Source organism: Triticum aestivum, chromosome 6A (assembly GCF_018294505.1).
Source record: "Triticum aestivum cultivar Chinese Spring chromosome 6A, IWGSC CS RefSeq v2.1, whole genome shotgun sequence".
Classification (NCBI taxonomy): Eukaryota; Viridiplantae; Streptophyta; class Magnoliopsida; order Poales; family Poaceae; genus Triticum; species Triticum aestivum.
Genome location: NC_057809.1, coordinates 10,770,742 through 10,785,152, shown reverse-complemented (window position 1 = coordinate 10,785,152; position 14,411 = coordinate 10,770,742). Strand labels below are relative to the sequence as shown.

At 46.7% G+C, this 14,411-nt stretch overlaps 1 protein-coding gene across 1 annotated transcript; it reads right to left on the bottom strand.

The window, feature by feature from the left end:
• Positions 1-7,845: 7,845 nt before the first annotated feature.
• On the bottom strand, positions 7,846-9,374 carry LOC123129959 (uncharacterized). The gene has a single exon (XM_044549916.1). The coding sequence runs from the start codon at positions 9,266-9,268 to the stop codon at positions 8,114-8,116; it is 1,155 nt and encodes a 384-aa protein (XP_044405851.1). The 5' UTR covers positions 9,269-9,374; the 3' UTR covers positions 7,846-8,113.
• Between the last annotated feature and the right edge of the window lie 5,037 nt (positions 9,375-14,411).

Below are 14,411 nucleotides of genomic sequence, written 5' to 3'. Positions count from 1 at the left end.
GTTGTTCGATCAATCTCGGAGAAAGAGAGGTCACTTTTTTCTGTATATGTTCATGACGATTTTGTGTAATTCTTGACTGGAATTTGTTGACACTGAAACGGTTCCTTAGTTTGTCCTAAGTGGCATTTTTATGTGTGACTATACTTGCATAAATGTGTGCATATGAAGAATCATGATGAATCTTTAAAATAATTTTAAATTTTATACATTGAGAAAAGTGGGTGGTCTTTTAAATCAGGAGACATGTTGATTACGAAGAAACGATATTTCAAATTATTTGTACGAGTTGGAAATAAGAGATCGTGTATTTTATAGGGAAATTTCAAATTTATGAATAAATTGTCTTGTATTAAGTTTAGTATAATATGTTAATCCAAATAGATGCGTATTGCGTGTGCACACTTATTAGTTCAAATAGACGTGCGTTGCACGTGCACACTTACTATTAGGCTAAAGAGACACATTTGGATCCGCTCAAATGCCCTAAACAAAAAAAAAAGAACCACCCCGGGAAAACAACTCAACCAAGTGCCAAGCAGCGGCTGTTCCCGATGATTGATTCATTATCACACGAAGCATTTGTTAAGCTTTTGGTCACTTATGGGCCATATGATGGACGCGGAGGAAAGTGGTACACAAAGAGGTTTTTCAAAGTCCTTCGGCCACTCACGAGTTTATTAAAATATTCATATCAAAACTAAAGATGACAACAGAGAAGGAGACAAGAAGCGCCGGCTGAGATTAGAAGAACAACAAGGACACATTTGGGCTAATTTTGAACTTCTTAATTTGGCTCTCCTAGCTAAACATGCATGGCGTATTTTTCAATCCAGAATCAACAAGTGCAAGAATTTTAAAAGCTGTATATTTTCCTATGTGCTCTGTTTTGATTGCAAAATTGGGTAATTATCCAAGCCAGATTACGGAAAAATCCATGTCGATGCAAGCGTGGCAAAGTCTAAGTTGAGAGGAGAGGCATCTGCAATGTGTAGAGATGATGATGGACAATATTTGGGCAACTCCTCTCTGGTTATCCGAGGAATCATCGATGTAGTCACACTCGAGGCGATGGCATGCAGAGAAGTTTTGGCTCTGGCAGAATACTTGATGATTCAAAATGTTATAATTGCCTCCGATTCAAAGCAGGTGGTGAATGGCATTGAAAGAGGGTCTAGTAGCACTTATAGTTGTATCATTAGCGAGATTAAGCAGCGAGCTAGTTTAATTAATTATAGGTTTATTTTTGAAGGTGGACATCAAACACCGATGCAGATAGTTTGGTTAAGTTTTCAAACACTCTTAATTAGGGGTGACATCTATGGTTCATCCATCCCCATGATGTTTTTTGTATACCACTTCATGTGAACTATGATCAATAAAGCATAGCTATACTTCTTCTAAAAAAAGGGAAAACAAAGTGACTTCTTCTAAAAAAAGGGAAAACAAAGACTCATTTAGATGATCTTGCAAGCCCTCTGAAAGAAAATCAAGATGATCTTGAGTTTCTAAAAAGGGTCTTAGATGATGTTTAAGAAAAAAAATTGATGATCATGTGTTTCTAAAGAAGAACCTTACATGATTGATCTTTTCTCCTACAAAAGCATGTTTTTTTCTTTCTCGTTGTGATTTCAAAAACATAAAAGGACCCTAATCACATGTCGTACCAGACGGAGATTGAGGGTCGATGTGGCCACAAAGTGGTAGGGATGCAAGCATCAAAGCCATATTTGAAACATGGTTTATACCTAGTTGTTACTAGTATGTATGGCGTGCGACATTTTTTCGGCGTCACTCTTCCAGCGGTCGTATGAAGATTTTAGAATGTGTTTTCGCAGCAAGGTCGACCCAATTGTGAATTTCATGCAATCAATGTCCAGTAGTAGTTCCACCCATTGTGTCAACTGATAACATCCTGTCATGTTGCGTCTCTGATTACCATTTTTTTTAGAAGTTCAAACTCGAGAACCAAGATCTGAAACAAATCATTTAGCAGACATATATTAACATGGAGTGGTATTCTGAATGTGAGAATGCAGATGCTGCCACAATGCCAGGGCAGGAACAAAGAAGCAACCAACCAAAATACTCCCTCCGTCCGAAAATACTTGTGGGAAAAATAGATGTATCTAGACGTATTTTAGTTCTAGATGCATCCATTTTTACCTATTTATGTGACGAGTAATTTTGGACGGAGGGAGTATATATCTTTTTCAGGGAAGTGGTGGTGGACAATCAGACCTCAGCTCAAGCAGCAGCTGCAAAGAATCTACCACATGAACCTGCTCATTCAGATTCTGGTTTATATCTTTGACTGGGAAAATAACGCGTGCATATGCGACCAAGACCAAAAGAATGTATACTCTAGTTACATACCATCGTACAAGATTTTTGTAATGTACAAAGGAAGAACAATTTACGGAAATCACGACACATCTATCTATCTAGTATATATACTTGCAACAATGAAGGCAAGGTGCCGACAGTAGATAGAGTACCACCTCTGAATTATGCCCGGAAATTAGAACAGTTATCTCTATGGAGAACAGATGAAAATGATTAAATCATGGAAGAGAGATTGCTTGCTTAAGATACATTCCATTGCCTCGTATTTGTAACTCCACTAGTGCTACTAGTATTCTCAATAGAACCACAGTGTTTAGAAGCAAGAGAGAAAGAAATCAGCCATTCTTCCTCATCACCAAAATGTCACCCTAAAATTCGTCCTCTTATTTTATGTGTCGGATCTGCTCACACCACGTCTAGAGAAAAATATTGCACAAACAAATTCCAAAAATTAGAATGATACAATAGATTGTTAGATACTTCTACTAAATGTCCGCTTTACACTTGAGTTACCTGTATGAAAATATGCCCATTCTAATAGACTAAATTGGACATTTATGAAAATGACACAATAGCTTTTTGCTAAAAATCCTCTCATCACTGGTGTACTCTGAGATAAGAAAGTGATTTCTCAACATAATTAGTTAAGCCCGGTCCCGATGATCTGGAAACATAAGGGCATCTCCAGCCGTTCGGCCCCCCAGGGCGCCTAGGGGCGTGCCGGCGCTAGTTCGGCCCCTGGGGGCGACCTAGCTCCCAGTCGCGCCCCCAAGCGCCGGCCCCAGGATGCGGGAAATTTAAACTTATAGTCGTTCCCGCTTCAAAAGACGCCACAAATCCGGCGGTCGGACGTAGTCTGGCGTTACAAAAAACAGAGCGCCGCACGCCGCAAGTTCGCATGCCCAAGGATTCACTCGGCGGGGTCGGCTCCAGGCGTTGGCGGAGTCGGCATGCGCGGGCTCGGCGGTGTCGGAGCTGCTTCGGTGCTGGGCTGTGTCGGCGCGGCTTCGGCACTGCTGGGCGGCGATGTAGAGGCGTCGTTCGGGCTTGGCGTCCGCGTGGTCGACGTCGTCGGCAACTCGCTCAGGATGAGGCCGCGCTGCGCCAGGTACCACGCCTTGAGCTTCTCGTCGTTGCTCCGGAGCATGTCCGCCCCGCCCATCAGAAAAGCCATGTCGGTGTTCCTCTTCTTCGCGGCGACGTTCGTCCGGAGTAGGTCGAGCTTGATGGCGCTGTTCTTCATCAGCGACGATCACCGCGCCTCGGTCTTCTCTTCACGTAGGACGGCCCGGGCCTGGGCGTCGGCGAGGCAATGCTCGATGGACTCCTGCACTCGCGCGGTTGCCGTGTCGGCGTTTTTCCCCTTCTTTGCCAATTTGTGGCCGTCCGGCCGCCCCTCACTCGCGCCCGGAGTCGTCGCGTCCGGCTTGTATGTCTCCTTGGCCTTGTCGAGGGCACGTCGGACTTCCGCCCACTTCTCGCACTTGTCAATGCGCTTGTAGACGTGGAGGTGCTTGAAGTCGGCGTCTTGGTTGTCGCCCTGATACATGGCGAACATACGCAGCAGCTGCGCGGACAAACAAACAGTTAGCGGGCGGCGGGTGTAGACGACGAAGATATGCGGGCGAACGGCATGCGTACCTGATCCTCAACGCTGGCGCCGCTCTCCGGGCGAGCCGCGACCTCCTCGACAATTCCATGCCATTTGTTGCACGCCAATTGGATACGCCCCCAATGGTCCGCCATCGCCTTGGAGCCGCGCTGCATGTAGACGCCTTTGAAGTACGGAGGGTACTGCACGCCGACGAAGGCGGGCGAGGGTGTGCGCGACGTGGGGTGGCCATGGGGGAAGGTCACGTTTGGGTTGAACCCCCCCCCCCCCCCCCGCGTGCGCGTCGCCGTCGGCGTAGCCGGGCGACGACGATCCCCATGGAGAGCCGACGCCTTGCTGTCCCCAGGGCGCGTACTGGGCGTGGCTGACGGCGGGTGGATTCATCATCCCCGCGTGGTCGACCGATGAGGAAGACGCCGCCGCACGCGCCGCGTTGTCGCGGGCCTTCTTGGCAATGGCCCTGTTCCGCCGGTCGGTGGTGACTGCGTCGCGTCGCTGAACTTCCACCCTCCACTCGGCGCTCGACATGCCCGATGGCTTCGATGGCGGCGCCCTCGGCTTCCTCTGCTTCGGCTGGGCCACGGTGCCAGTCGTGGTTGCCGCCGCGCGCGGCATGGCGTACTTCTTCGGCGGCATGGCGGCGACTGGAAGGCGAGCTGGAGGGGGTTTGGCGGGAGAAAGGGAGAGAATGGCGGGAGGAAGGCGAGCGAGCGAGAGAGATGCGAGGGAAAAGCGTCAAGAAACGGCGGGAAAAGGCCCACGGGTCGCCGCCAGGACGGGCCCACACGCCTTTTTCGCTTGCGCCGGCTCCCCAAGCGCCCCCCAGGGCGCCGGGTTCGGCCTGAGTCCGCCGGCACCAGTTTTTGCCCGAGCCGGCGAAAAACGGGCTTCTGAGGACGCGACTGGGCCGTTTTTTTGGCGCCGGCGCAGCAAAATCGCCTGGGGAGGGCCTGTTGGGGCGCGGCTGGAGATGCCCTAAGAACTCGTGTCATACAGATACCACTGTGACAATGGAATATATAGATAAAACAGTTGTGGCCCTGAAGAGTCGGACATAATAACTCTGAATCATACATAAAAGTTAGCCAACTTCAGCTCTGATTCGAGTTAACTTGGTTTCCGGCAGATGTTTTGAACAACTACTATAGCTTCACACTTGAATTGCGTATAATAAGTTTCAGACTTCACACAAGGAGGCTGAAAGATTCAGAGTTAACGTTCAGCTCTGTTTCAAAAGCAGAGTTCAGACTACAAAATTTACATAACGCTTACCGTTTAAATGGCATAAGTGGCTCATTGAAATTGTTTACATCCAAGTGAAGATCCAACAAAATGTACAAATTGATTAAAGCACCAGATGCTACTAGGTCACTGAAATCTACAGTACAATGCTAGACTAGGCTCATACTTGCATGTCCCGTGACTCATGTGTGGTATTTGAAAGGTCTTCCTAGTTATATCGCGAATCTTTTAGATAAACCTCTTAAGAAGTTGGAGGGCCTAGTATACGGCGATTTCTCTTTTGCTAGTCCCAGCACTAAAAAACCCATTTTTTTTACGATTACGAGGTTTATTCGAAGAGGAAATTGCATCCTGTTGCATCTCCTTATTCAGCAAAATGCATAACAACTTGCTGATTCTCCTTCCTTCCTTCCTTCCTTCCTTCCTTGTGGACAGGTATGAGCAGACGGACCCGACTAGCATGACAAACATGCAGCTCATCAGAAAGATGAAGGAGCAGCTAGCAAAGGATCTGACCCGCGCGACTGCGCCAAGCAAGTGCGCTGCGCAAGAACATCCACCACTTACTCCACCGAACCCAAGGCAACCATTCTCTGTTTCTTGCACGGGTTGGTTCATTAGATAGAAACGATTATTGTTAGATCTGCATTTTTTTCACAAGGCAAAAAGGAAGAAATTATTCACTCGATTACGCATTTTGAACAAAATCTAGCCTAGCGCTGCACATCCACAGCAACGTCTACAGTTCCAGAGTTGAACTTGGTGCATAGCCTAAAGAAGCAAGTAACTAATTACAAGTTTATAACATACAGGTGTCTGCTGCTACCCGCGGACCAATTTTGGCATACCACAATTACAGGTTCTGAATCATACACTTTATTTATTGAACTCAAGATAGGTGCAGATTTTTTATGTGCTGGCATGGTTGGAAGAGGAAGCCTCATGAAACTATAAGGTGTAAATTAAAATGGCAAAGGTAACAAAAAAATGCTCATTATACACTGTGATCACAAGCCAGTGATATCAACATCTATATTTGTCAAGTTCCGATAAAATGCCCCCACTACTATGAGGACGCTCCAAATTTTCTTAGATTATCCCCTCTTACTTTGTTAGCCAGAGGAGCATATGGGCAGATATGCTGAAAACCCCTCAAGCTAACTACACTGCATAAAAGGAACCGAAGGAATATGTGCCATTGGAGGTACACAATCAAACAGGATGAACTTATGGAAATGATTTCGTCAAAGCTTCAGTTTGGCATGCTATTTAGGATATCAATTCAAGGGAATTATTAAAACAGAGCAACTTGACTCCAAACATGGCTGTGGGATTACTTAAATATCTCATCAGGTAGCTATAAAGTTATTAATCAACCTCATGATGACAGTAAATCAGAATCTGAAAGAAAAACTAATTTCCAGTGATAGCATAACGATCTCTGCAAACACATATACTCACATCGTATCACTGAAAGAGGTGCAATGGACCTAAGGCGCATACAGATCAGTTTGGTGAGCTACTATAGCCGTGCTAATAGTCCCTCCGTTCCTAAATATATGACGTTCTGGTAGTTTTAAATGAACTACCAAAACGTCACATATTTAGGAACGGAGGGAGTACTATATATCTTCCCTAATTCGCAAAAGAATGTAGAAACAACTATTCTCCCCAGTGGAGCAGCTACATTGATGTGACCATTAATCATTCGGCATGAGTGGTGAACCATCTCGAAAACAATGAACGATGAATTGATGTTGACCATTAGACCAAGTGGGCTATATCACTCCAAAAGACTAACTTAATTTCAGTATCACCAAAAGGAAATCGTGGAAGCATTCTAACCTGCAGGCAAGAATTTGTCACAATACCAAATATTCTTAAGAAGACAACAAGCTAAATTGGTTGATAAACTCAGGTTAGTGATTGTAAGCTAGTTGCATAATACAAGCATGCATATCAAACAGGACTATATATGTGTATTCTTGGGGCAGGCAGGAATTGACTTAAATGTCATAGCTGCAAAAATATCATAGGGTTCCTTGGTGTGAATGACATTGTTGGGTAACTGAGGAAGTACTTCTCGTGGCTCATGTCCTACCTCTCGAGAATTATCTCAAAGATCTATGCAGAAATTGCCACAGCAGCAAAAGGGCACAGCTTCTGATAACTCCATAAAATGTTGTATCTAGTTTCGGCTCCATCACACCAAAACAGTAAATACAAATGAATAACTGAAAAAAAACATGATGACACAACAAAACAGGGGACAAGATTATCTTGTGGCACTGCGTCACAAATTTGAGGAATATACGACTAATCTGGTTTCTTTATTTTAGCACAGAGGACTAAGAATAAGCTGTTCTTTGCACACAAAGATTTACAAAAACAATTCAAACAAGAGGAAACAGATTATGCTAAAGCAAGGTGAATTAACCCTGGGCCCTACATACGAAACGCTAACACCAGGGGACAACATTCCCTCCATCTGCTTCCAAAAGGACTATTTACCTAGATTTGGGAAGGGCATCAGATTTATCCTCAAATTATCCACTATGAATTGCAAAAACAGTAATAGAACATTAGGAATGCATTACCCACAACGAAGGAGACCTTACCTTGGCTCATTGTCTCAATGCACAGGCAACTAAATTGAAAACTGAAATTTTAGCGCATTTTAGAATGGCCTGATCTCACACTTACTTAGTTCCAATACATGTGTTTAAAACATGAATGAGGACAAATAAATTCATAACCAATCCATGGTTTCTTCTCTGCTGAGTGGTGACATTACATATCAGTATCCAGGGATCAAATTATCAGCTTCATCACTCGTTAACAACCACCAACCCAGCATCTAACAGACATACAGCAGCGGACAACCAGCACACAGTTACATCAGAGCCCGTTATTGGCTTATGTGAATCTGAAATTAGTGGGCACTTCCCCTTTACAAGCAGCATCGTAGTCTTTTTCAAGGTGCGGTGCAGCTTCCTTATGAGGGTGTATGAACTTCTTCTTGAATGTCATGTCGGACTCCTTGAAAACAGTATAGTAGCTTGGGTCACACTTGAGCAATCCATTTTCCTTGATAAACTTTACAGCGTAGTGCCGGGGCCTGAGCCGGCCCTCTAGGCTGAGACCTAGCATTACGGGTCGCTGAGCAATGTACGCCGATTCCAAACCCACCTCGGAGATGAGGAACTCAAATCTGCGCTGCAGCGATTTCTCGGACCCCCTCAGCAACGGTGGAAACTTAGAAACAGCCATGCCTACCTCAGCATCCGTCCACCTGAACGTGCTCTTCAAGTACCCCACCCTGACTGTGATCTCCTCCTCACCGAGGAATGCAACAGCCTGAAGTGCGTGCCTGAACATCCCAGAGGCACGGGGCACACCAATGTTTTCAGCGCACGCCACCATTGCCTGAACATGCTCCGGGTTGCTGATGATCATCCTCGGTCTTTGGATGCAAAACTTGGCGATATCACAATCCTGCAACCCACACTCTCGCAGGTACGCGACATTGGGCTTGACCACCCTCTCGATGCTGTGTGAGAGGATATTGGAGAACTTCATCACCCGGAGGAAGTTGTGGGAGGTGCCGAAGAGGCGCAGGTAGTACTGCAGCTTGGAGAGGACAGATTTTTGGCGGAATTTGTGGGCGGCGAGCGATGCGAGACGCGCGATGTCGGAACGCGATAAGCCGAGGCCAGAGAGCCCTGCGGCTACGGGCGTCAGGGTTCTCTCCACGCTGGCGCAGAGGAACTGCGGGTCCCTGGCGACGAGGGCGGCGACATCGGCGTCGGAGAGACCGAGGCCGGCGAGGAAGGCGAGCACGGCGTCGGGATTGGCGGGGGACCTGAGGTGGGAGAGCTTGGCGGAGGCCTTGAGGGCCTGGGGTCGGGTGAGGCCGCAGGTGGCGACGAGGTACTCCTCCACGGCGAAGCTAGGGTTCGGGGAGGCGCCGGGCGCTGCGGCGGAGAAGAGGCGGTGCAGCTGGGAGGCGGGAGAGGCGGAGGGAGACGATAGGAGCTGGGTGAGGATGTAGCACCGGAGCCGGAGGAGCATGGCGCCGCGGCGGAAAGGCCGGGGAGATTTGGCGGCGGCCGGCGGCGGCGAGGGAATGGGGAACGGGGATGGCTTCTGCTTTTTTTTTTTTTTTTGACGATGATTCCCGTCTCCAGGTTCAACCCAGCCAGCCCAAGTGGGTCCCGCCCGTCAGTCTCATGCTGCCATTTCTATAATGTGAGCCAGCGATCCCTTTTCCAACATTGTTGGTAAAATTGTCAAAGATTAGAGTGACATGTTTGGCCTGCAATGAAGTACTCCCTCCGTCTCATAATATAAAAACATTTTTTATATTAGTGTAGTGTCAAAAACGTTCTTATATTATGGGACAGAGGGAGTGGTACTGTTTTCATATTTATGCCCAAGGGAGGCAAACAAAGTCGCACACACTTTAGTCATAAATTCTTACTACGATTCAAACTATGTAACTGGTTGGGTCGATGATCCCTAAATTTTCATCTACCGTTCCTGATGTAATTGTTATTTAAGTTCAACAAAAAGTGTGTCACACCTTCAAACGCATACTTGACTGTCTTCTAGGTGATTGCAAGATATCCTCAATGATAAGCTACAATAAACGAATATTGAGCGTATCCATGAATCCTACTGGAATGCATCGCTTTTGCTTGTGCATACGTCTTGCTTCTTTCCACTCCCCTACGGTAAGGCGTGTCGTAACTGTTGTTTACTTTGTCACAAAGTTTTCCATGAATGTAGTTGAATGATCGGTATGGTCGACTAAAGTGGGGTGATTAGACGACTAACAAAATGTTAACTTCTTTTGCAAATTTTAGGCTCAACAAAACAACAAATTTGTCTAGATATGCAATTAGGTGAACAACCTATATGACAAACTTAACAAGTAACAAGTGCTAGCAAGTAGCAAGAGTAAACACAAGATAATAACTTGCACAAAGTAAAGGACCAAAATAACCGCAAGTGGAGTCGATGAAGACGAGGATGTCTTTCTGAAGTTCCATCCATTGGGGAGGGTATGTATCCATTGGAGGGGTGTGAAGACACAATGCTACCCAAGCGTCCCAAGGACTCACCCTATTATCTTCATGCCCTCGCACAATGCAAGGTGTCGTGAATCCATTAGTGATGCACTTGAAGGCGACAATCCGGGACCTTTACAAATAAGGTTGGAGCTTCACAACTTAATCGAAGACTCCCAACACCACCACGAAGTTTCATCATAATGGAATGTGGCTCTGCAGTGACCTCTTCCTTCTAGGATGCCCAAACACCCAGGAGTAATAAATTGAAGTAGATGTAGAAGTCGGAATACGCAAAATGGTTTGGTGGAAGTGTAAATCGGGTGAATCTCCTGTCCCCAAAGTACGAGAAAGTTGGGGTGGTTGGGGAAGGAGATCTCAAGATTTTTCAGGTTTGGAAATGGTGGGTAAAAGCTTGGGCAAACTTAGGGTTAGGAGGAACAAGAAGGAGGGTATTTATACCCCCACGGGAGAAGTAACTGTTACACAACCGCAACTCCGATAACCCGGACTATCCAGAGAGAAAACCTCTTGCCCCGGGCACCTGGACAGATTAGGCCTTGTACAATGCTAGATGCTTGGGGAGGTGCTTAGAAAAATAAAACGGGTTTTTCTGAAGCACCGATGTCCTATTTCTACATAAGAGACACATAATTAAGCGTCTACCCTGTACAAATAAGCACCGATGCTTAACAAAAACGTGATTTATTTCTCTATGCACCTCACTTAAGCACCTTGCATTGTACAAGGCCTTAGAGGATAGGATAGGCTGAGGGCCCTGGCACCCGGACATTACCGAGGCCCTTCTCTGGTACCTACGGGCACCTGGACCTCTAGAGTGGGTGACTTCTCCGATAAAAACTTTCTTCTGACGGAACATGGAAAAAGATGGGCAAAGTGAATGTGCAAATGTTTTGAGTTCCCTAACTCTCTAATCAAAACAACCCCTCTTATAGTACGGATGTTCCTTTGACTCAAAACTACTCCAAAGAACTTTCCGAGTCAGCAAAGAACACCGTCTTTATCCCTTTTTGTATTGATGGGGTTACCCAAGTCCGTAGACCAAATGGAGAAGCCAATGTCCTGAGATATACTTGACAACCGACATTATTTCTCACAAGTCTAAACGACCCAAAAATAAACATTGTTTAACAGCAATAATAAATCAATCCAACCTAGGGCGGGGCAGATTCTATCCGAAGATTGCACCGCCATCCACGGAGGGAGAAAACCACACTGACCGTACACTCCAACCGTGCAGACGCCATCATAAAAAGGTCTATGTCCTTCGTCCTCTGTAGGATAGACTAAGAGCATCTACAGCCGGGCATCCCAAACCCGTCTCAAACGGCCGGGCGGGCCGCCCGGTCACTGACCGATCACGAAATTTCGACCTAGACGGGCGCCTCAAACGCCCGGGTTGACCGGCACCCCTCATATCCAGCCCAAATATGGGGCGGATATGGGGGCGCCCAGGCGCGTCCGCCACGTCGGACCCGACCCATGATAGCCCACCCGACCCCACATATATTCCTCCCCATCCGCTCGTCGGACCAAACCCTAGCCACTTCACTCCACTCCCCTCCGCCACCCAAGCTCCCGTTCGGCGATCGCCAACCTTGTCCGGCATGGCGGGCAGTGGATCCGAGTCCTTCACCTCCAGACCCACGTGACCCTGAGGAGGAGATGGACGTCCGTCTTGCGCTCCTCCACTCCCGGGAGGAGGCCCGTGCGAGGCAGCGCGCAGACTCCTTTTTTCATGAATCCATTGCGTCCGCCCAAATGGCGCATGGATCTGACGCTAGGTGTGCGTTGTTGCCTCATCGGAGGCGGTCCGCTGGCGTCCGAACGTGGTGGTGGACTTGCAACCCATTCGTTGATGCACGGAGCAATAGGAGCACCATGGGCATCGTACGACGCAAACATGGCATGGCGTGCCCGCCATGCGAGGCAGCGGGCGCGGGAGGTGGCGGCAGCCCTCACGGCGGTGGACATCGACGAGGCGGAGTCACATTCTCCGGTGCCCCGTATGGTGCACCCGTGCGGGTGCTGCAATCGCATCGTGGTGGATGTCGCCGGCACGTCCCAGGACGGATCCATCATCGATATGACGTCTGAAAGTACATATAGTCCCGATGTGTGGTTTTGGTAATTAAATGACAATCCTAATGGACTAATCTTTGCATTGAGATATATGATACATTCATTTTGCATCATGCTTTTATATCGATATTTATTGCATTATGGGATGTTATTTCACGTTATGTCACAATGCTTATGGCTATTCTCTCTTATTTTACAAGGTTTACATAAGGAGGGAGAATGCCGGCAGCTGGAATTCTGGGCTGGAAAAGGAGCAAATATTAGAGACCTATTCTGCGCAACTCCAAAAGTCCTAAAACTCCATGGAATATCTTAAAATAAATAAGGAAAAATCCTCGCCAAAGATGAAGGCCAGGGGGCCCACACCCTGCTCACGAGGGTGGGGGGCGCCCCCCTAGGGCGCGCCCCCTACCTCGTGGGCCCCCTAGTGGCTCTCCGACGCCCATCTTCTCCTATATGAAGTCTTCCGTCAAGGAAAAAACTAGAAGCAACCTTTCGGCACGAAACTCCGCCGCCACGAGGTGGAACCTTGGCGGAACCAATCTAGAGCTCCGGCAGAGCTATTCTGCCGGGGATACTTCCCTTCGGGAGCGGAAATCATCGCCATCGTCATCACCAATGCTCCTCTCATCGGGAGAGGTCAATCTCCATCAACATCTTCACCAGCACCATCTCATCTCCAAACCCTAGTTCATCTCTTGTATCCAATTCTTGTCTCCAAGTCCGGGATTGGTGCTAGTAGGTTGCTAGTAGTGTTGATTACTCCTTGTAGTTGATGCTAGTTGGTTTATTTGGTGGAAGATCATATGTTCAGATCCTTTATGCATATTATTACCCCTTTGATTATGAACATGAATATGCTTTGTGAGTAGTTACGTTTGTTCCTGAGGACAAGGGAGAAGTCTTGCTATTAGTAGTCATGTGAATTTGGTATTCGTTCGATATTTTGATGAGATGTATGTTGTCTAGCCTCTAGTGGTGTTATGTGAACGTCGACTACATAACACTTCACCATTATTTGGGCCTAGAGGAAGGCATTGGGAAGTAATAAGTAGATGATGGGTTGCTAGAGTGACAGAAGCTTAAACCCTAGTTTATGCGTTTCTTCTTAAGGGGCTGATTTGGATCCATATGTTTCATGCTATGGTTAGGTTTACCTTAATACTTTTGTTGTAGTTGCGGATGCTTACAATAGAGGTTAATCATAAGTGGGAGGCTTGTTCAAGTAAGAACAACACCCAAGCACCGGTCCACCCACATATCAAATTATCAAAGTACCGAACGCGAATCATATGAACGTGATGAAAACTAGCTTGATGATATTCCCATGTGTCCTCGGGAGCGCTTTTCCTTATATAAGAGTTTGTTTCGGCTTGTCCTTTGCTACAAAAAGGATTGGGCCACCTTGCTGCACTTTATTTACTTTTGTTACTTGTTGCTTGTTACAATTTATCTTACCACAAAACTATCGTGTTACCACTTATTTCAGTACTTGCAGAGAATACCTTGCTGAAAACCGCTTATCATTTCCTTCTGCTCCTCGTTGGGTTCGACACTCTTACTTATCGAAAGGACTATGATAGATCCCCTATACTTGTGGGTCATCAAGACTCTTTTCTGGCGCCGTTGCTGGGGAGTGAAGCGCCTTTGGTAGGTGGAACTTGGTAAGGAAAAATTTATATAGTGTGCTGAAATTTACTGTCACTTGTTACTATGGAAAGTAATCCTTTGAGGGGCTTGTTCGGGGTATCTTCACCCCGTCTAGTAGAGCAAAGAGTTGCTCCTCAACCTACTGAACCTATTGAAGATGAAACTCCTTTTGAATTTCCTTCGGGTATGATGGAAAAACTGTTAGCTAATCCTTTTACGGGAGATGGAACAAAGCATCATGATGAGCACTTAATATATGTGGATGAAGTTTGTGGATTATTTAAGCTTGCAGGTATACCCGATGATGTTGCTAAGAAGAAGGTCTTCCCTTTATATTTGAAGGGAGACGCATTGACATGGTATAGGCTATGTGATGATATGAGATCATGGAA